The following is a 24,001-nucleotide window of genomic DNA, read 5'->3' as shown; positions in this document are numbered from 1 at the left end:
TTGGTTAATCAATTTTTGGTTCAAATTTGGTTGATTTTTTTGATCGGTTCGATTTTTTATTGTTTTGCTCACCCCTATATAAAATCCAATTCCTTTCAATTAAATGCACTAGTGCAATTATTAACCACATATATAATATAAAGGTATTTGGATTTAATTTTTTATGACCTAAGATATATATTTGCTTAATTGAGTGGCGGCTCGGTTGGTATATAAATTAGGTAGTCCCATATAATAGATTGATCGGCTCTCACCACTGTTTGGAGAAGAATTATTAAATAACTACTGAAAAAAGTGTTGTACTACTCCAAGAAAAAAATAATTTACGGGCCCCTATGGGGAACAAGGCGTGAATTTCATTAAAAAAAAAAGATATGTATTTGCTTTATATAATAATCCTAGTGCAAGAATATATACTTTGGACATATACAAAAAGATAACATTTACATGTGGTATTTGAGTAATTTAACTTTTATGGCCTCCACAAAACCGACTTCAAGGACACATAGTAATGCACACGTGCAAGTAATGAATGATAATATAAGTCAACACCATATATATAGTTAAATTTTATATTCTATTTATTCTTAAAATTTTATATGGCATTTTTCATTCAACCGTTCAAGTTTTATAAATATTTACTTTCAACATATTTTTTTCATGATATACAAACTCAAAGACATTTTCACTAAATGTTATTAATTATATAATATTTAATTATTTATTATTTAATTCATTAATATTGTTTGGTTTAAACAAATTAATATTAGCGTAAATTATAAAGACTCCTGTACTACGAGATCTCTGACAAAGATCCCCTGTACTTTGTTTTGCAATAAAGACTCCTTGTACTTTGATTATGAGACAAAGACCCCCTTCCGTTAGCCTTCGTTAAAATCCACCATTACAATATTTTTTAATCCCCATAATACCCTTACAAGACCTATTCACATAAAAACACTATTCAACTTTCCCGACCTCAAAATATACAAACAGTAGCAACGGTAGCTGTTGCAGCGGTGACAAACTTCCGAAGCCCTCTTTCTCTCTCTCGGTCTCTCTTCTTCTTCTTCCCCTTCCCCTTCCCCTTTCTCTCCTATCCTTTCTTCTTCTTGATTTCCTCTATTTTCTATTCCTTGCAAATGGAGAGAGAGAGAGTAACTGTTTTTCGTTCCTCTCCTACACGCTATCTTTCTTCTTTGGTAGAGACAATGGTTGTGGAAGTTGTGTTGCTCCCCAGGTGCATTGGACTGGTACGCATTGAGGTCCTCGCTTAACCATTGGCTCCACCACCGCCTCCAAAGGCCATCATCATGGGAGGAATTGATCTCGGTGATGGACTGGTAGGTAACCCTAGTTGGAAATTTTGGTGTTGTTGAAGAGGTGGAGGAGGTAATTGGGGTTAGGGAGGTGAGATCCTACTTCTGCTGCCGTCATAGTTCTTGTTATGGTAGTAATAACAATTCGCCATCGATTGGGGCTCCCCCTTCATCTCTTTTCAGTGGAAGTTCTTGTGACAGTCGCATGCGGCGCATTTTAGGGCCTCTGAGGTCCCTTCCTCATCACTTGGCATGAATTCACCGATCTTTTGACCCTCCCCCTGACCCCTATTTACCCCCAACCCCATTCAACATGTACACTCCCCCTTCTCACCATAAATTGAAGCTGCCTAATAACTTTCCATTTCTAACTTGTTAAAACTGTAATCATAAATAATGCCTTCAACCGAAGCGCATAGAAATTGCTAAGATTTTGATAGCAAACACTGCAATGGACACTGACAAAGTAAAGATCTATGGGGCATGTGTTCGTGTTGATTCTATGTCACGGGTTGCACAAATTGAAGGGGCAGGAAAAAGAGAAAATGAAAGAGAAGGTGTAGAAGATTATAGCGCATGGGATCAATTGCTCTGTGAATAGACGATTGATTTACAATTTCCCTGAGGAGATATTTGCAGATGCGGGAATTTTGGTGATTAAGCATGCTGATTTTGATGGAATTGAGCATCTTGCTCTGGTAACTGGTGGTGAGATTGCATCGATCTTTGATAATATATATCGGTTAAGCTTGGGCATTGTAAGCTCATTGAGGAAATCTAGATTGGTGAGGACAAATTAATTCACTTCCTTGGGGTTGAAATGGGTCAAACTTGCACCATAGTATTAAGAGGTGCTAGTTTTCATGTGCTTGATGAGGCTGAAAGGTCTCTCTACATGATGCCCTGTATGTACTCTCTCAAACTGTTGTCGATAGTAGAGTAGAGTTTTACTTGGAGGAGGGTGGCACCTGAGATGGTGATGGCAAAGGAAGTTGATGAATCGGCCCACAGGACTCCATGAAAAAAGTCTCATGCAATTAAGGCATTCTCACGGGCCTTATAGGCCATCCCTACAACTATTGCAAATAATGCAGGTTTGGACAGTGCAGAATTGATTTATCACTTCGTGCAGAGCATCACAAGGATGAGTGTACTATTGGAATCGACATCCTCTCAAGGGTAGTAGGAGGCATGGAGAAACTTGGAATCTCAGAGTTATTCAAAGTCAAATAGGCTATGCTACTTTCTACAACTAGATCTGCAAAGATGATACTCAGAGTTGATGGAATCATCACTTGTGCCCCACCAAAAAGAGAAGACAGAATTTCAGAGAGTTGGGATTGAGAAAGAATGAGAGATGATGGGGAGGGAGGGGAAAAGAAAAGAAGAAAGGGAAAACAATAGGTTAAATAGGTTTTAAGAGAAAAAGAGCAAAAAAAAGAAAATAGAAACAATTTAGTAGGGTATTTTGATAATTTAATGCATTTCGTTATCTAACTTAACGGTCAAAGGGAGTCTTTGTCTTACGATCAAAATACAAAGGGTTTTTATCACAAAATAAAATACAGAGGAGTTTTGTCACAAACCCCATAATAAGGGGGGTCTTTGTAATTTGCCCTTAATATTATTTTGGGTTCGAGTATGATACAAAATGTTATGGCACGGAAAAGCAACTTATCAATAAACTTGAATCATAAACATGGTAGCCAAAAATGTATTATTTATCAAAATTTATAGGTGAATTTTAGTTGGTCAAAACTCTTTCCATACTTTCTGGCATCATAGATTTTTGGGAGAAGTACCAATCGGCCCAGATCAAAATTTACTAGGCCCGGAGGAATGCATACTAACGTGCTAAATTCACGGGCAGGATGTGGTTGTGGTTTATAAGGAGAGAGTGCTAGTTGCATAGGGGGCTGGAATTCAGAATTATGCATCGTGTGTTTCGCTACATTTCCCAAGATTTTTCCTATTTCAATATCATATTCAAATCCGAATCCGATATGCTCTGACAGTTACGATTTTGGCGTTAAAAAAAAACAAAAACAGTTGCGATTTTATTTAACCCGACAATCCGACATTTAAAGATTCGATCCAATATAAACGCATCAAATATGGATATACCTTATATTCGATCCGATCTGATCCATTTTTTCAGCCCCATCGAGGCTCGACTCTCGAGCCTTTATTTGCTGTTTTTGTTTGTCCATCCAGGGCTCCACTGTTCACTCCACTGAATCACGGCAAGGAGATTGCTTTCCATCCCAAACACAGACGACACTAAGAGATGGCCTGGTCCGTCGCAAAATCCCTCTGTACGCCGGTGATCGACATGAGCAGAGTGCGAGCAAGGTCTCCCCTCGCTGTCGGCATTGGCTGCGTGTCTCTCGCCGGCTCGAGTTTGTGGTTCTCTATATCGTCCCCATCACGTTTAAAGCCCTTTGCCAGCTTAAGCATTTCTGCTGACACTTGTGAGATTCACATCATATATTCTTTCTTTCCAAATAATCATCTGTTCTGTTTTAATTTATTTGATTTTTTCTCCAGTTAGGGTACGATTGAGCTTAAGCATTGCCTGCTTGATTGATAGATATTTTGTTAGGAAATGATGAAAAAATCTCAATAAAAGATGAGAAGATGATAAATGAATTAATTTCATTTGAATAGTAACATCCATTCCAGGGTTCGATTGAAAAGGAAATAAAAAAAAGCACACGTTTTGAATAGGAAGCAGCGAGTTACTGCGAATGTGGGACTTCGAACTCGGGGACTAAGTGTGTACTTACCGGGAGTATGAGTTATTCTCTTAAATATGCTTTGTTTATATGATGCCTACGATCATTTGATCATGTTGATTTTCGGTTCAAAGAAAGCTTCTTAACGCCCTGTTGATTTGTCTGCGATGACCAAGAGGGATGTGTTTCATAATCAGTAGTTCAGTCTATGTTTTTAAGTGACGATAATAGTTACTACGACGGTAAACTCTGGTGCCATAAACCGTTCTATTATTTATGTGGATGTTTGCCCGTTATTTTTATTACAATGGATTTGCGCTGTATTAGTTCTAGCTTACTGGTTCTTTGCTTTATAATTTAGTAGAGGAGCGGGATTCGTTTAGCCAACCCTAACTAGTTGGAATAAGGTTCCATTAAGTTGGAGTACTCTGTCGCAAGCAGTTTTTTGGTTAACAGTTTTTATTGCAGTTACGTGTTAATATAATAACTAATAAATATGAGCATGTCTGCCCTGATTTTAGGTAAAAAGGAAGCTGTTCAGACAGAAAAGGCACCTGCTGCACTGGGACCATATTCTCAGGCCATCAAAGCCAATAACATGGTCTTTGTATCTGGTGTTTTGGGTCTCATCCCTGAGGTTCTTTTTCTCTTCATTGCTGGAAACTCTATTTGTTTTTCTCTTTTTATCCTGGTTAAAACTTTTTTATTAGGTCTATGTCCATATATTTACTAATAATCATATTGTAACTCAAATGTAGACTGGGAAGTTCATTTCGGACAGTGTTGAGGAGCAGACAGAACAGGTATATAAATGTAACCTTTTAACCTGCATATAAGTGGTAATAGCATTCAATTACATGCTTGCTGAATTGGTAACATATTTGTACATTGATAGCACAGAACTGGGTCTACGCCCATCCATATTGTATTCTATGTGTCATTATTGTGCTATTTGGAGGTCGATTGCCAATCCTAACAATGGGAATGGTTTGCTTGGTGGAAACATTCAAACTTCTATGGTCTGACCTACTAAAATGGGAAGTCTACAGCTTTAAATTTTGTTTTTAACTCTGCATTTATGATGATGGATTGCAGATCAGGCTAAGATGACAGATTTGTTATGTACTAATCTTTTGCAGATCATGTGGCATGCAGTGATCATTCAAAATTAGTTGGGGTAAATGAGCATTGCTTGGAATGCTCCACATTTAAATTATTCACATTAAGAACAGGGAGGAGCCAAGGGTGGGGGAGGCCCTCCCCCCTTGCCTTAAAATTCTCCACAATCCCCATTTATATCCCACTTGTATCCCCCCCACCCTCTCTGTATTTATTTACTCCCCCCAATTCATGTTTATTGACTTTTGGCCCCCTCTTAAGAAAAAAATCCTGACTCCTTCCCTAATTAAGAAGTTTATGTTTTTTGAGAAACAAGAACCCCAGAATAAGGGGCTGAAAGGAGAAATAAACCACATAGAAAGAGCCCTCGATACAAATGAGGCCTTGGAACCACATCCTTAGCAATGACATGAGCAAAAATGTGTGCTTATTGCACTAGTTACTACAAGAACAATATGCCACAAATAACAAGATGCCCAGGCATGGCCCTATTATTAGGTATCCACCCTATAGGTTTCATGCATGTGGGTCCCTATAGATTCTTTCTCCTTCTGGCACTTTTCTGTTTCTTCTTATTCATTTCTTTTAGAAGATAATTTTATTTGTTTAAGAAAAATAGTAAAGGAATCTGGATTCAGTCTTCACAAGTCACAACGTCCTCACAACACTTGCATCCCTGCATTGGGAACATATCTCAATGAATGAAAAAAATACAAGTACAGAGATGCTCCAAATGCACGGCTGCAAGTGTTATGAGGACAAGTTTGTGAGGACTGAATCTGGTCTCCATTCAAAGATGTAAAAGGAAGGATATACAGTGCCATATATTATCTTGTAAAGCAGCTTGATTACAAATAGAGCTATCCTTTTATAAAAAAACCTTTATTTTTGGAGAAAAGGTAAGGTATAATTCTATAAAAGAACCTTATTCACACTCAATCCACATCCACAGTAGAATTAAGTTCTGCTGTGATGCATCTAATATGAACAGGAGTGGATGAAAGAATCACACTTATTTCAGTTAGATAGTGAAAAGCCTCTACAGTTTGATTTACCAATCCTTCTAATTCCCCAATTTCAGTTGGTCCTGGATTTTCAATGCCAAGCTTTACCTCTCTAGTCTCTACCTACTGAGGGTTGGATGGCCCCAAGAGAGATTTATTTTTCTTTCAATTGCTATCTGTTATAGGGAAATTTTCCGTTGGATTCCTTATTATAATGTTGCTGACTCTGCACTGCCTCAAAATTTGAAAATCAGATAAAAACTGTCTTCAACATTCAGTGGTGACAGAAATCTAAAAAAATTATAATAAAAAAAGTTAAGCGAAGGACCACAAACTGTCATTACTGTTTAATTTTTTTGCACAAACCCATTTATTATATGGTTCTTTGGTTCTTTTGTAAAAAAAAATTGGAACTTGGTAGGTCTTCTTCCTTTTTTATTTTTCATTTTTTAGTTTTAGGGAATAGTCTATTTTATTGCTGATACGTAATACTTTTTAGTTTTTAATTATATTGAATTGGTGTATCAAAAGGCTTTATAAAAGTATAGAAGAAATGGGCCGAGTATGTGTTTTTGACAATCCTCTAACCATGTAGAGGAGGTTCATAAACTTGTGCTTTTTTTTTACCCCCTCCTTCCAAGTATGTGTAATTAGTGGATGCAAAGATGAGGATAGGACCAGAAGATGGCCTCATGTCTCTCTACATGTCACCCTTTGAAGACACCAACTGGTTTCTAAAATAATTCTGTTAATACAATGATCAGAAGAAATTTTATTGGTGACAAACAAAACTCTCTCAACTTAAAATTTAAGTTGAGAGAGACAATTCCACAACATCAATTGACCATATATGAACAAGATAGTCTTATTTATCAGAGAGAGAGAGAGAGAGGCCGAATTCTGGTCCTGGTGGCCCTCCCATCTAAATGAACAGCATGTCTTAAAGGCCAAATTCTATTGATAGTGATAAATGGTCCAGGCCATTGGTTGATTTAGATTACTGTGCTGAACTGAAATTGTTCATGTTTGATACAATCTCATTTGTTATTTTTGGCTTTCAAAAAACGAATCACTTATTTATTGAGTCATAACCCATATTGTGCACCATGCTAAAAATCTTGTTAATGATATTTTTGTCCTACTCCATTTCCCAAGCATCTTCACTTGTTGCTGACTGACTTGGAGGATTTGGAAACCTGCAGGTTCTCAAGAATATGGGGGAAATATTGAAAGCTAGTGGTGCTAGCTATTCCTCAGTTGTTAAGACAACAATTATGTATGAACTTATTTTCTCCATTGTGTTATTCTTTAGATATCTGAGATGAGAAAAAACTGAAGAACTTTTTTCCTAACTTTTTCTTCAACAGGTTGGCTGACCTGCAAGACTTCAAGAAAGTCAATGAGATCTATGCTAAATGTGAGTTCTAGTTAAAGTCAAAGTGATGCTTGACATATATAGATATTAATCATGCTTGACAAAAAAATATGCACATGAGAAAAAATATTGCACTCTTTTTTTTGCCTAAATTGGCAAAGCAAAGTAGTACAATTTTAATGCTGAGTTCTGCTTCATCAATATATGGATCAGACATGTTGGGGCTTCAGCAATCAGCATTTGGGAACCCAGAAGAAGACTTAGCTTTGTGGAATAGGAAGTTGGAACTGAAGAATTTAACCCATAAAGATGATGCGGCATTTGAGGGTAGGATAGTGGGACAGTAGTTCCTGCATTATCAAGCTATGAATCAGACAGTAAAAGAATTCAATGACCTCTGCTCAAGTTTCCAAATAACCCCGTGTCTTGAATATAGTGGTAAAAGGTGCTATGGCTAAAGGGAACCACGCCCGAAATTGGAAAAGCAATATATGATTGTTTCAATAGAAGTTGCCTCTTAGTGGTTGTAGAAAACAAGGTGTCGTACCTTTACATGGCTACATGCATATGAATTTTGGGCTTATTGATAACATATTAAATGTTTGGTTGAGGTCAGTCATGAATTTCCTCATTTAATTACCATGACCATGCATTAACCTTGGTGTCTGATTTGATGTTGCAGACTTTCCATCACCTGCCCCAGCCCGTTCAACATACCAGGTGGCAGCTTTACCCTTGGGTGCCAGGATTGAGATTGAGTGCATTGCAGCACTGTAGCTCCCCTAATTTTATCTCAACTTGCTTTGTTCAACCGTTAGAGTCTAGTGAATAAGCATGAAGAAGGCATATGACTTGTATTCAACTGTTTCCAGAGCATCTACCAATATCGATGTCTTCATAGAGTTAGCTCTCTACTTCTAGGAGAAATCATTTTGGTTAGGTTTATATTTATAATGGGAATTGCATTTTTGTGTGCTCTTGGAATCCCTTCCAATTTAGAAAGTCAAGGCTGTAACTGTAATTGCAAATAGTGATTCCCTTAATAATTACACACTTTAACTGATTGAAGGCGAATGGAGCCCTTGGAACAATGTAATTCATGGTCATCTTCTCATGTGCATTCAGCAGAGGGCTGTAAATGTGGAGAACTGAGTGGAAGTTGATGCTCAGTTCAGGGCTTGGCCTGGCAAGTTATGCCCACCAAACTTGAGTGGGGCTCGTTAAAATGGCTCACTCAACTTGAAGCTTGCCACAAAAATAAACTCCTGCATCCTTTATAGTTGTTCGAAAAAGTACTGTTTGCTGAAGGAATTAATTATGAAAGATATTCCAATTTAATACGTTTTCATTCAACTTAGCACTGCATTCACTGAAGGGCTTGCTTTTCAAAGGGAGAAAAACACCCTATAGGTTTTTGGCTTGATAGAGAATAAGAGAGACACAAAGTTGAGGGAAATTTCTTTAGGTTCTTATCTTTTTTTACCAGAAAAAAAAAAAATGGTTCTCTTATCATTTGAACAAGGTTCAAAATATACTATTATAAAAGGGATGTTTGTGTTAGTTTTGGTGCAAGTCACAGAAATTAAATTTGATTTTATAATGTGAATTTATATCTTTATTCTTTGTTCTTTACTTTTTTTTTTTTTGCTTAGCATCTTTTTTTAACCCTATAATGTACTAAGAAATTGATACATATCAAATATCATGATATGCTTTGGATTTGCATGGACATGGTGGAAAGATATGTCTAGAAAATCTTAAGAAATGCCACATACATCAAATCAACTACACTAAATTTAAGACTGATTCTCTGAAAATACTATCAACAGGTTGCAAATACATACAAAAAGCACATGCTTTAATGGTTCATATGAAGAAACACATTACAATAAACATATAGTTATATGTGGATATCATTCAACAGCTTTACCATCAGCTAATGGTTCAAAATACAACCTGCATTGGTGGGAGCCTTGTGCTGGGGTCTACAAAATATGTTAGATTTATGAGAATTATAATACTATAAATCCAAAAGTGTAAGATGCAAATCATAAGCAATTATCATTTTTTAATTACTAAATTTATTACTTCATATTTTATTAATTTTACTTTTGTATATTATTAAAAAGATCAGTCTTAAATTCTTAAATGCTAGTTATAAATATAAATAAGTTAATGTTTTTATTTCCATAAATAATACATATGGGTGTTGGGGCAAATGACAAAAAATAAGCTTCTTGCATTTAAGGGCATTTCCACCTTGGTTGTTCTATAATGGTGCCACATGTTTGAACCTATTATAAACCATTGTGCAATGTATTTTGTGCCAAAACATCTCGCTTCCTGTTTAATTTCAAAACATTAAACTTAGAACACCATCCTAGTAACCCACAATGTTAGGTTGCAAATAGACTGGATTCAAATCTAATATATCCAAATCCAAATTTGATTTGATAATATTCTAAATGGAATAAAGCCTTATTGATCAAATTCAGATTAGACTCAATCTGCTATATTAAACTAAAAACTATTACAAAATGAACTAGAAATAATGTGTATCATGAATTTTACACATACATACACACTAATATAAGAGTGTGCTTGCAAGTAAATATTAACCACATATATGATATATATAACATTTGGCCTTAATTTTTATGACTAACATAGAACCCAATGCAAATATCTGCCTTGTGTGTGTATGCATGTGTGTGTACCAATATATATATATATATATATATATATAGATAGATAGATAGATAGATAGATAGATAGATAAAGAGAGAGAGAGAGAGAGATAGATAGATAGAGAGAGAGAGGGGGGGGGGCTTAAGCAAAAGTAAAAAGAAATTATTTTAAATACTCATAATTTAATAATGGATATCACATTAGAGGGAATTGAATGGTGAATTATGATTCATGTAGCTCAGTAACTGACCCCGTATTGTTAGAGGATAAGGCTTAGACAATGGTGGTGATATATAGTCGAAGGGGGTAGAGGAGTCATAATAACAAACAATTTAAGTGCCTAAAATTTAACAATGTATATGAAATTGAAGAGAATGGAATGATGAAATGGAAGTTATGTAACTGACCCGTATAATTGGGATAAAGCTTTGATGTTGATTATGATAGCTAGAAGAGTGAAACAAGAAGTAATAATTTAAGTGCCCATAACAATGGATATGACATTGAAGAGAATGAAATGATAAAAGAGGATTTATGCATCCAACTCCATATAATTGGATCCCAAGGCTTTGATGTTGATGATAATAGACACGTTTAAATAATATTGGATTAGATCATATGGATCAAAGTGGAGCCGATCCATATACAATCCAATAATATGGATTACCTTATACTGGTCATTTGTCTAATGCTGCACATGCTGGAGCATTGGCTTTCCTTGAGGGATTAAGGTTTGCTCACGAGTCTCAATTGTAGTTATGTCATCGAAGGTGACTCCAAAGTTGATCTTCTGTTAGTCGACCCTTTAATACCACTCTACTGTGTACAATTGATTATGGCTGATGCAGGAGTTTTTTCTCAAGCCTTCCCTCCTGCTCAATTCTCAGTTTAGGAAAATACAAACACAAATATGTAAAGTGAAAATACTTGTATATGGTACTTGCAATTTACATATTTGTATTATTCTCATTAGGTTCAGTTTGGAAAGGATACAAATACAAATATACACAGTAGAAATACATATAAAATAATACAAAGTATAAGGTTTTAAACTCTACAAATTTGCATTTATTCTTAGGGGTGTTAGTTGACCGCTTTTGGTTGGATCCGACTCGATCCAAACTTTATCAAACCGGATTTGGATGGTCCATTATAATTATTGGATTGTGTTGATCTAAAATAAATTGATCCATATTCTTATTAGTTTGAATTAGATCTAAACAAAATTTCCAATAATCTGATCATGAGGCCAAACCCTTGTCTAATTTGAAATCAATCAAAACTGAAAACAACATAGAATCACCTTTATGAAGATACTTTTACAAAAACACTTTTATAAAAGTAATTTTACAAAAAACACTTTTATAAAAGTAATTTTATGAAAAGCATTTTTACAAAAATACTTTTATAAAAGCACTTTTATAGAAGTAGTTTTATAAAAGCACTTTTACAAAGTCACTTTAATAAACACTTTTACATGAAAACACTTATGAAATCACTTTTACAAAAGATACTATTATGGAAGTACTTTTACGAAAGCACTTTTACAAAAGTACTTTTATAAAAACACTTATACGATAGTAATTTTACAAAAATACTTTTTCGAAAGCACTTTTACAAAAGCACTTTTATAAATGTCTATGGAAATACTTTTTGAAAAGTGCTTTTACAAGGGCACTTTTACGAAGTTCTTTCAATAAAGTGCTTTTGTAAAAGCACTTTTATGAAAACATTTTTATCAAAGTGCTTTTACAAGGGCACTTTTACGAAGTTCTTTCAATAAAGTGCTTTTGTAAAAGCACTTTTATGAAAACATTTTTATCAAAGTACTTTTACAAAAGTGCTTTTTCAATGCTAAAAGTGATTTTATATAATTTTTTATATTTCATTTGGTTTGGATTGGATTCATTTACATTTTAATGGATTGGATTGGATTGGGTCCAGTCCATTTATAAGTGGATTCACATTGGATTGGATTGGGTTTAACCAAATCCATCCAATTGACACCTCTATATACTCCTTCCCAACTGAGCTATAGGTTGTGTTTGGTTGAAATGTAAATAATTTGCACTGATGTAAAATCATGGCTGTGCAAATGGTCTGAATGTAAATTTTGACTCATTTTTGTTTCAAACTTTAGCTTATTTTGTTTGATTGCAGTACAAATGAAGTAAATTAAGACATGAAGTAGAATAAAGTAATAAACCAAAACAAGAATTTGCATTTTTTACATTTGTATTCTCATACATTTGTATTAGTGCAAATAAACTTGCACTTCAACCAAACACAACCTTAGGCTTAATTTGATAAAAATACAAATAAAAATATGTAGAATGCAAATACATACAGAATATAAAATTTTTTCTTTCAAAATTTCAAACTTAGTCTGTTTCTTTTCTCCCGGATTTTCCCAAAAACGGGTTTGACTATGATATCCGAAAAGCATCTTATCAATCACCAATCAATTAGAATTATAAAAATGGTAGTAAATTTGGTGTTATTTATCAAAATTTATGGATGAATTTTGATTGATGAAATTAGACGTATTTTTTCCTCATCATAGATTTTCCCAAAAATTGAAATTAGACGTATGGTATGGATACTTGTGGTCCCACCTACTGCCTCACCATGTTACAACGGACAAGGTCAGATGGGTGCTCGATCCACTCTTATTGTTGAATCAGACGGTTCAAAAGCAATCATTTATGTTCCTTATGATTAATCCAGTACAGGTGGCCCATCATCAATATTCCCTTAATAAATTCATCCTGTGAGGCTACTTATTCGAATCAGACGGTTTTGGGGAAAGCTGTTGTTTTCATGATGGGATCACGCTGTTACCCTGCTCCACCGAGAAGAAAAGAAAAATAAATAAAAATGGAATAATTCTAGGGGAGCAGCAACAGCATCTGAGAAGGAAGCAAAAAAGACAGGGCGGACACATGCGTCAAAGGCTCAAAGCTAAGGCGCCAAGTATTGTGTGGTAAGATAAACGCAAACAGAGCTAATGACCAACTCAGCTCATTTCCGTCTATTGCTACACACGCTCGATATTTATTTATTTATAACGATAAGTACTCTCTCACAGATTTTCAGGGGACAAGCATTTGGGCGTGTACTCTAACAATCCAAATTCTTTCCTTCTTTACGGCTATAACTTTGAGAAAGGTGCTTTTCTTCTTCAAATTGTCTTAGAATTTGGGTTCCTTTGAACAGGGGTTTTAATTGTTTTTTGATGGGTTTCTTTATTTTGATTGAAATTGAGTTTGTTTATAAGAGAGGTTGAGTTGTACTTGGTGCGTCTTCTGCCTTTTGTGTACATGTAGTTTCCGTTGCTTTTAGTCTGTCCATTGTGTCCTCTTTTTTTAATTTCTCTTTTGTTAATCTTTATGTATGTTTGTGGATGGATATTTCTCATTTTTATAAATTAAAATCCTATTCTTTTGCTCTCTATTGTATTTAGTCCAGTTTGATTTGATTGCTGAAGTTGGGCTGTCGTTGATGTTCGAATTCCCTTTTCTTTTATTTATTTTTTTCCTCTGAAGAAAAAATTAGGTGGGTTTTCTAATTCCATATTCACAGAGCTTCCATTGTGCTCCTTTTGAAATCTGAGCTACTTCCCCCACTACCTCTTTCTAATCGTAATGGGTAATGCTATTTCTTGTATTTGCATTTGTTTAGTTTTCTTCTCTCTTTGATGAAGACTGAATTTCACCCCTCATCCATTTCGGAGGTGGCATTGTGAGCAAGTATTCTTATATTGCTGGGCACTTGTTTCTTATTTGTTGTCACCTACTACATAGTTGATCTTCTGGTTTTATGTTCTGAAGTTCTTTTTCTTTTCATTTTTTCTTTTGTTGTAGTATTTAAGGATGTATGCTATTGGGTTATTCGACTTTCCTTTGCATTTGGTTAGTCTTTTGTAGGCAAAAACTTATAGTTATTACTACTATTTTCAGGTGTATATTTCTTGATAGCATGGAAGGAATTGTTGTCAGAAGGGTTATTCCCTCGGACAACAGTTGTCTTTTCAATGCAGTCGGGTAAGCTATCGAATGCTGTATCTGGTGTTTCCGTTCCTCGGAATCTTATTGATAAAGGTTGTAGATATATTCTCATCGTTTCTATGTTTCCCTATTTGCAGATATGTGATGGATCATGATAAACACAAGGCTCCTGAACTAAGACAGGTTATAATCTATAATCTGTTGTATTGCCGCCAATGCATATATACTTGTGGCTTAATTCTTGTGGATGCCAATAATTATGGGTTGGTACATGAAGAAATGAGGTTGGAAGTAAACTCAAATGATGGGTTTTATTAAATTCTCAAATAATGGACCAAATTCAAAGTTCCATAGACTTTGAAACTAGTATGGGAGCATATGGTTGTTTGGCATTTGTTATCACTGTATCTATGTTGACCTTTTATGGTAACATTTTATGTTTGTTTCGATAAATTTGCAGCATATATTACTGTACTGACATTATGTTAATATCAATGGACACACAAATATAACATGGAAACTTTTATTTGTTTATTTAAAATTTTCTTTTTATGCAGCAATTTTCCATCCTATCATATTGATTATTCATGATTTCATAAAGTCTTGTTGAGCATTGTTGTTCTTCTTTGTTGTGTCATAAAATTTTCTTTTTATGCTCCCATACTTTGAAATTAGTATGGGAGCATATGGTTGTTTGGCATTTGTTATCACTGTATCTATGTTGACTTTATATGGTAACATTTTATGTTGTTTATCTACTGAATTACTGATGTTGTTTCCATAAATTTGCAGCATATATTACTCTACTGACATTATATTAATATCAATTGACACAGAAATATAGCATGGAAACCTTTATTTATTTATTTAAAAATTTCTTTTTATGCAGCAAATTTCCATTCTATCATATTGATTATTCATGATTTTATAAAGTCTTAAGTATTGTTGTTCTTCTTTGTTGTGTCATAAAATTTTCTTTTTATGCTCCCATACTTTGAAATTAGTATGGGAGCATATGGTTGTTTGGCATTTGTTATCACTGTATCTATGTTGACTTTATATGGTAACATTTTATGTTGTTTATCTACCGAATCACTGGTGTTGTTTCCATAAATTTGCAGCATATATTACTCTACTGACATTATATTAATATCAATTGACACAGAAATATAGCATGGAAACCTTTATTTATTTATTTAAAATTTTCTTTTTATGCAGCAAATTTCCATTCTATCATATTGATTATTCATGATTTTATAAAGTCTTAAGTATTGTTATTCTTCTTCATTGTGTCATTGTTGTCATTATTACTTGTAGTCTCATTATCATCATTGTGTCATTGTTGTTATGGGAGTTGATTTGCTAGTTGGATCATTTAGCAAAGAACTCTAAATAATCCAGGAAACTTCTGTATGGCAAGCTAATTTGGGGCTTAAATGGAGTCCTCAGATTTTTCTCTTCTCTCTATATTCTTGGAATAAGTCTGGGCTCAAAACACCTTGCCATGTGCTGAAAAGCCATTTCTTTATTGAGATAGGAATTGGGGCCATTACTTGGTGTGTTGGTAAAATCTTATGCCGGCAAGCATGAGATTGTTGGTTTAAGTCTGAGGGTGGCCACTTTGTGTGAGAAAATGCCAAGGATTATGACTGTACCCGTTCTACCCCTCCCAAGACCCCAGATAGCTGGGACCAATGTTGGATAATGGCCTTTTTATAAACAAGGATAATAGGTGGTAATGGAGTCCTTGAATTTTTCTCTTCACTCTGTACTCATGGAATAAGTTTGGGCTCAGAACACCTTGACATGTGCTAAAGAATTCCTTTCTTTATTGAGAACTTCCAAATGTTTTAATACACAGAAGCATGGGATAGAGCACTAGGATCTAGGATCTTTTTGTTGGAGAAAACACTAGGATCTTCTAATGCGTGAGGCATAAACCTCATGAGATTTCATTGTTCCTTAATTAAAAAAGGAACTAAATTGATAATAAGTGTAGAACTATGCAATGAAGGACTATAGTTTAAGGAACTAAATTGATAATAGTAAGGTCTTACTTACGAATCCTTATTGACGATTAGAAGGCTCTTAGTGTTAAACCAAAACCTCAAATGGGTGCTGACTGCTGAAAATCCCAAATATTTATACAAATCAAATAGACACCCAAAAGCATAAGTCATAGTATGTGTGGCACAGACCTGAGTAAAGGTAGGGTAGTTGGTAGTTGTGATTGATCCTTGTCTTCTGGATCAATCGTGAGAAGAGAACAGACTAACAGAGTGGGTGTAGGTGCTTACCTGCTACCCACAATTAGGAGAAATCCATCCATATTCCAGATGAAAAGAGATAGGTAAAGGGGAATCAGAGTTCTAAGAGGCAGTCCTCTGCTGGTATTGACGGTTATTAGCTGGCAGAGAAAGGTACTTACCATAATGGATTGTCATCGAAGATGGTTGGTGGTGAGCTGGCTGGAAGCTGGAAGATTAATGGGAAAGACATGCAATGAAGTCATATACTGCATCATCTTTTACAAGTATGATTGCTGATGAGATTGTGGAGAATGGTAAGTCTGATAAGCGATCTGGTTCAATTCCAAGAAGAGATTCATGGGGAGGCAGATAAGGAGCAGGATTCTTACCTAGTAAGAGTAAAGTGAGGTGTGAGGGAGGCCCTCAAAATGATAGTACTGATATTCTTGTGCATCTTAGCAGTGGTGAATAGGTGGAGATGGAAATAGGGCTAGTAAGAATGCTGCTGGTACTGAAAGTCTTTGATCTCCTCTTAATGGTGTCCGCGAGGGAGGGTTGGAAAAGGACAGCATTGGTAATACCATGCAAATTTTTTCATTGCGCATTGGCTGATCAAGTACAATGTGCAGAGTAGGGGGACCTTAGAACCAAGGAAGGTGAAATATTGTCAAGCTCATATGTATGTTTGGAAATTTTTGTTGGAGAATTGGGGGTTGCTTTGCTGATCGGGGGGGGGGTGACTTAGTGATGCAGTACAGCCTTCTAAAACAAGAGAAGATGCAAATAACTTTTTGGAGAGGTTTGATCATGTCAAAGTTACTAAAACATGTGAGGAGGAATCAATGGACGCAGCTTGATTTGGAAGCTGGCAGCAGTTTCTGGTTTCTATTTTTATGTTTTCAAACCAACTAATATTTTCTTTGGGGAGTGTGATATTTTTAGAAGGTCTGCAATTAGTAGAATAGGAAAGTATTAGGGAATTACTATTTTGTAGAATTTCTATATTCTGGTTCCTATGTTAGAAGTTTCTATTTGTTGGAGATTTTAGGATTTAGGAGTCACATGCAGTTTTAGTTATAATCTTTGTGGAGTTTATCTCTAAATGTAAATATGTCCAGAACAGCAGAATCGAATGAGTTTGTTGGGTAGCTGCTCAAGCTCAACACAGATCCTCTTCAAGGGGAAGATGACCTCCTGAGTTAGAATTAGAAGAAGATAAAAGGAAGAATGACGGTAAGACTTTATTCAAAGTTCCCTTATGTAGATACAATGTCATTTTATATTGGTTCAGCTACCATCGTAACTGACTTCCAACCAAATTATAACAACTTGGCAACATGTTCAGCTAACCCCATCTGTCTTTGAAACTGACTTACTAGGCTGACATGGCCTCCTTACTTGTTCTAGAATATACCTGCAGCTTCTGCTAATTTGCTTCCCTAACATCTCCCCCCTCCTCAAAATGGCCATTGTTCTAGAGGTCAAGATGTGGGAAATGGTGGGCTAACTCAGTGCAAGGCTCTCATGGTGCTTCTTCAACTGGAAAGCCTTCCCAGTGCACTAGTGCCTCTTTGGGCTGTAAATTGGAACCATCCTTTGTGAAGTCTGGTAATGTAGAGCATACAGTAGTATTTGGGTTGACTGCCTTCTTTAGGAATGGGATATGAAAAACCAGGTGAAGCTTGGAGGTCATCGGCAGTTCTCACTTGTAGGCTAGTGATCCTATGTGCTGGATAACTTTCCATGGAACCAACGGGAGAGTTATTGCAGGCATGGGAAGCCACCGAAGTTTGTCTGTATTGCCGGAGCTCGAGGTAAATAAACTCCCTACTTGGAACTCCATGGGTTGGTGCTTTGCATCATAATGGCGCTTCATCTACTCCTGCACATGTGCCAGATGTGTCTTAAGCTCTTGAAGGATTTCATCATGTGAGGAAAGACACTCATCAACTGTTGCATTGGTGGAGGATCCCTTCTTGTAGGGGAGGATGGATGGTGGATCTCTGCCATATAATGCTTTGAATAGTGTTATACTGGCTGACACGTGGAAGGCAAAGTTGTACCAGAACTCCGCCCATGACAGCCATTGTACCCATTGCTTTGGTCTGTCCCCCACAACATCACAAATAGGTTTCGTTACATCTGCTAAGTGTTAAAAACCTCAGTTTGTCCATCAAACTGAGGATGATAGCTGGTAGAATTTTTGTGCTTGATGCCCTATAGCTTAAAATATTCTCTCCAAAAATTGCTAAGGAGGGGTCTCAATCTGATACAATTGCTTTTGGTGTCCCATGTAACCATGTAATGTCTCTGATAAACGTTTCTGCCACCATGGCAGCTATGTAAGGATGGGCTACAGGTATAAATGACTGTATTTTGAGAGGTAGTCAACAACAACAAATAGAACTGGCTTGCCCTTTGAGACTAGTAACCCCATGATGAAGTCCATTAGACCTTGTCTGTTGTCCCACATTTGGTCTGGGATCCGCAATTGCTATAAGAGGCCTGCTGGATGTTGGGCTTCATATATCTGCTGTTGACAGACATCATATGAAGTCACATAGTCCCTGATCATCTTCTTCCCCAGTAATAATGGGCTTCCAAGCACTTGTATGTTTTGAAGATGCCTGAATGGACTGAAGTGGCTGGAATAACCAATCAACCTTTGTAGAAAAGTGTTGAATCACAAACTGAATAACCTGGAGTAGTGGTTGGGCCTCAGACTTGAGTAGTTTCAACTTTCAACTTTCAATAGTGGGTAACTGGGCCTGGACACCATAAGTTGGGCCAATTCTGGGAGCCACTGCAGTGCATCAGCAACATGATTAGTTGTTCCTGGTTTATACTCGATGACATAATCATAGCCCATGAGTTTATGGGCCCAATGCTGCTGTTCAGGTGTATGAAATTTCTGATCAAGTAAGAACTTTAGGGTTTTGTGATCTGTTCTAATTATGTACCGGTGGCCTAATAGATAGGCCCGATGCTTCTGGACTGCAAGGATAACTGTCATGAGTTCCTTCTCATAGGCGGACTTAGCTTGAGGTTGCAGTGAGAGCACCTTGCTGAAATAAGCTAGTGGTTGCCCGTCTTGCATTAACAAAGCCCCTAGACTTGTCCCAGATGCATCACATTCAAGTGTAAATTGTTTAGAGAAATTAGGTAACAAGAGAATGGGCAGTGTAGAGATAACTTGCTTTAAAGTGGCAAAAGCTTGATGGGCCTGCTTGTTCCACTGGAATGCATCTTTGCGCAACAATTGAGTGAGTGAGACGATCAGCATTGCATAGTGTGGTATGAAATGCCTATTGTAGCTTGTGAGGCCCAAGAAGGCCTGCAGAGCCTTAACTGATGAGTGATGTCAGTGGGGCCCATCCCTGAATGCATGCAATTTTCTCAGGGTTGGCCATGACCGTCCCACCTTTGACTACATGGCCTAGATATTGGACCTGCGCATGTCCAATAATACACTTGGAGGCCTTCACAAACAATTGATTCTATCTCAAAAGATCCAAGGTAATAGTTAAATGGTGTAGATGGGAATCCTAATCAACACTATACACCAAAGTATCATCAAAGAAGTCTAAAATAAAATGATGCAAATAGGGATGGAATACCTCGTTCATGATGGCCTGAAATGTTGCTGGTGCGTTCGTCAATCCAAATGGCATGATGAGAAATTCATAATGGCCGTTGTGAGTATGGAATGTAGTTTTTGGTACATCAGCTGGGTGCATCCGTTTTTGGTGGTATCCCAACTTGAGGTCAAGCTTAAAGAATTTTGTGGCTGTGTGTAAGTCATCTAGTAACTCATCAATAAGTGGGATGGGAAACTGGTCTTCACTATAATTTGGTTTAAGGCCTGGTAATCTTTGCAAAACCTCTAAGTCCCATCTTTTTATTGACTAAAAGGATTGGTGCTAAATATGGGCTTGAATTGGGTTGTATACACTTCTTTTCTAATAATTCTTGTACAGATGTTGAAATAGTTGTGGAGAAGCTTCTGGAGGTCTTGCTGGTCTTCTGTTGAAATGAATGCCTCACTGGGGGCTGTCAAAACCGGGCTAGGGTCTAACCCAATTCTGAATAGGAGAGGTTGCCCCTCACTGTAGCATGTTTTGATGATGGCCCTCAGCTCCTCAGGTTGGGGTGAAACTGTAGTCAATCCTTCTAAGTGAAAAATTCTCCCATTAAAGGAGAAGTCCATTGTCAACCAAGACCAATCACAGACAACTAGCCCCAACTGTTGCAACTAGTGTTAAGAAAATCAGACTGGACCGGCAGGTCAGACCAGTTGAACCATGACCTGGACCCCTAACTAGTTCGGTAACACCCCAAAAATTGGAACTTACAAAAACTGGTCAAAATCGGATGACCGGCTGGTTTAACCGAAAAATCAGCGAATCGGTCCAGGTTTTATACAATTAACAAACAAACCATCTGTATATATATATATATATATATATATATGTATGTATATATATATATATATATATGTATATATATGTATATATATATGTATATATATGTATATATATGTATATATATATATGTTATGCCATCACAGTTCAAGGTTCGAAATTTCGATACGTATTGGGCCGTATCGGCCGATACATATCATATCAGGGGCTTCCCGATATGCCCCTACAGGGGGTGTTTTGGGGTTTAACCCGGTTCAGGGGGTAGACAGGCCTTAAACTGACCCCTCTGAACCAGGTTTAAAAAAAACTAAAAAAAGGAGAAATGAGCCTCGATACAGGCCGAGACGCCCTACCGGTGTATCGGTTGTGTTGATATTTTGAACCTTGAGTTCAACCTCTGGTTTGATTGCAGTTGAACCTATAACCCATGAACCTCTCCCTTTTCTGGTTCTATGCTTGGTCTGGTTCTCTGAACATTAGTTGCAACCACTGAACACCCAATACAATATCGGCCCCACTAAATTCCATTTGGTAGAAGTCCGCCCTGAATATGTTCCCTTGCAACTTGAGAGGAAGGTTTTTGCAAATACCAACACAGATGATATGGTTACCATAAGCCAAATGAATCTTAAATGGTGTCACTTGTTCAATGGTCAGGCCTAATTGTTTAGCAACCACATGAGTCACAAAGTTTAATGATGACCCACTGCCAATCAAGCCTGAAATAACCCGGCCTAATAGAGATTCAACCACCCTCATTGTCTAGGAAGATGTTAATCCTGCTAAAGCATGCAAGGAAATTTCCAGTTGGTCTAGCCCATATAGTAGAAATCACTGATTGCAGATTTAGTTGAATTTCTTATGAAGGGAAAGAGGAGGAAGACGAGGATTTCAGCAGTAGAGAAGAAAAGAGGAGAAAAGAGTAGGAGAAAAGAGTAGGAGAAAAGAGTAGGAAGTGAACCAGGATTCTTAGATAAACCCTAGCTGCCAACTCCTCATTATAATTTATACTTAAAGGATGAGATATTACAAGGATGCCCTTAGTAGGGCAGCTACTAATGTAGCTGAACAGTCACAATTTAAAAACATAAAGTAATGGGCCTAAAGCCCAACAACCTCCTAACTAAATAACGTAAAATAAGAATAAAAACAACTAGGCCCAACTCAACACATATTTAGGCCCATGCTCCCCCTCACCCATTATGCCATTTGACACATATGGACTTCACAATTAGAGTCCAATTCCTTTGTTTGTGGTAGAAATATTTGCTGGTTCTTGCATTTATGGATTGAATTGAATTTATCGTTGCAATTATAGCAGAGACCATGGCCACTCTGGGCTTGCATCTTGGCCCATGACAGCTTTCTTAGGGGTACTAGAGCTGGCACCATTGTGGTGGACTTGGATTGTGGGCCTTTTGTTTGTGGGTTGGGCTGGGTTCTTGTAGGCGCCTGGCCGGACCGAAGGGGTGGTCCAACTGGTTGCATTGGTGGTCTAGGGAGTAAGGTGGACCACTATGGCTAGGGCCGAACTGACTCGGCCAACTTCGTCTCATAAGGTGATTGAGTCTCTCTTCTTGCAGACGTGCCAGGATGATCTCTGTGAGCATTGAAGTGGGTTGAAGTGTTTTAGCTTCTATTCGTATTTCATCCTTCAAGCCGCCGATGAAGTGGGTTGAACAATGCCTTTTCAAGCAAATCTTGAACCCTAGTTGACAACTGATGGAGGGTGATTTGGCCTGACCTCATAATAAGGGGACACGTGGACGTGACTCGACATAAGTGACAACTCAGCATAATGAGCTCGCTACAACTTAGCGTAACGAGCTCGCTATAACCCAGCCTGACAGCTCGCTACAAGATAATACTCCGTTACCCCGGGCTAAGACTCTCCTATATAGGGAGCACCTCGAGCTAAGACCCTCCCAAGTAGGGAGCATCCCGAACTGAAGACACTTTGAGTTAAGCTCGTCAGCTCCCTAACTAGAATAAGCTCGCTCCTGTCCAAACCTAAGTAGGCTACCTCGAAGACTTGCCTCGGGTAGAAGCACCACGGCGCATCACCAGCAGCTCGGTGTAAGGTAGCTCGCTGCAGAGAAACTCGGCGTATCGCAGGGGGTTTTTTGCCTGACAACCGTACTTGCCAAACCTGGAGACTACGCCCACGTCTCTCGCCTGGCGGCGTTGTGCCTGCCAACCCTGGAGGTTGTTTCTTGTCTGGCAGGACCGTACTCTGCAACGATCACCTTTGCCCGCTAGCTCAGCTTTGACAAATAACGGCCAACCACTCCAAGCCGTTATTTGACAGCAGATCGCGGCAGTAGAGATTCGGAGGCGGTTGCACCTGCCATGTCAGGATACTAGTATATAAGGACCCCGACCCCCAGGGGCGAAGGTATTGCGTGATCATCACTCTAGCTCTTTAATTTCTCTGCAACTCTCTCTCTCTCTCTCTCCCATCTTTCAATCCGGTTACTAACTTAACCATCGGAGTGTTCCCGCCGGGTGAGCCCCCCGGGTTCCTTCATCTTCTTCCACACAGGTACCTCTCGTCCGTTGCTAGCTAGGAGCGAAACCACTTCCAGCTAGGAGTGACCAGATCGCGCACCATCAATTGGCGCCGTCTGTGGGAAACGCTTCAAAAAGCCTCTTTCTACCAAGCACTTTCAGTTAAGTTTTCATGGCTTTCTCCAGCAACGCCGGACGCAGCGCGGATATGAATACTTCCGGGGAGCTACCACAGATCCCGACGGTGTGCGTCGGTCAGTTCACCGTACCTCTCTCTGTTGATGGGGTCCCGACTCTGAATGTGCCTCAGATCACGACACCAGTGAGTTCTCCGCTCCCCTCCACGGTAGGTACAACCTTCGCCTAACCGTCTGTTCCCTCGGTAGCCGAACAGAACCAACTCGAAGATCTGGTGCACTGCATGCGAGCCATACAAGCTCAAATGCAGCAAGTTCAACAACTCCAACTGTATCAGCAACAAGCACTGCACCATGTTTATCAATAGCAGTTCCCACTATTGCCTCTGAACCAATAGTCTGTTCCACCTCGGCATCTGGCCACACAGCAAGCTAAGCC

The 24,001-nt window shown here is 37.7% G+C and overlaps 2 protein-coding genes, 1 long non-coding RNA gene and 1 pseudogene across 5 annotated transcripts in view; all 4 read left to right on the top strand.

The window, feature by feature from the left end:
* The first annotated feature begins 1,142 nt into the window (after positions 1–1,142).
* Positions 1,143–2,663, top strand: LOC148878245 (T-complex protein 1 subunit beta pseudogene; annotated as a pseudogene).
* A 567-nt stretch (positions 2,664–3,230) lies between these two features.
* LOC148878243 (endoribonuclease L-PSP family protein) lies at positions 3,231–8,626 on the top strand. Its single transcript, XM_088951416.1, has 6 exons — positions 3,231–3,790; positions 4,576–4,691; positions 4,813–4,857; positions 7,380–7,453; positions 7,545–7,594; positions 8,235–8,626. The coding sequence occupies exons 1-6, from the start codon at positions 3,607–3,609 to the stop codon at positions 8,327–8,329; spliced, it is 564 nt and encodes a 187-aa protein (XP_088807542.1). The 5' UTR covers positions 3,231–3,606; the 3' UTR covers positions 8,330–8,626.
* LOC148878244 (uncharacterized) lies at positions 7,766–8,144 on the top strand. The gene is made up of 2 exons (XR_016101094.1): positions 7,766–7,879; positions 7,989–8,144. It is a non-coding gene; the product is annotated as an uncharacterized LOC148878244 (long non-coding RNA).
* Positions 8,627–13,041: 4,415 nt separating the features above from the next.
* The window catches only part of LOC148878242 (OTU-like cysteine protease family protein), a 47,985-nt gene continuing 37,025 nt past the window's right edge, over positions 13,042–24,001 (top strand). Inside the window, exons 1-4 of one of the 3 annotated variants that reach the window (XM_088951410.1) lie at positions 13,042–13,223; positions 13,329–13,408; positions 14,200–14,283; positions 14,385–14,430. In XM_088951410.1, the coding sequence (XP_088807536.1) occupies positions 14,219–14,283; positions 14,385–14,430 (111 nt within the window). In that variant the 5' untranslated portion in view covers positions 13,042–13,223; positions 13,329–13,408; positions 14,200–14,218. The other 2 variants (XM_088951411.1, XM_088951412.1) reach the window with 2 other exon arrangements.

The sequence above is a fragment of the Nelumbo lutea genome, chromosome 1 (genome assembly GCF_056320005.1).
Source record: "Nelumbo lutea isolate HS-2025 chromosome 1, American lotus-T2T, whole genome shotgun sequence".
Taxonomy (NCBI): domain Eukaryota; kingdom Viridiplantae; phylum Streptophyta; class Magnoliopsida; order Proteales; family Nelumbonaceae; genus Nelumbo; species Nelumbo lutea.
The sequence above is the reverse complement of the archived record's forward strand: the minus strand, read 5'-3'. Positions and strand labels throughout refer to the sequence as shown.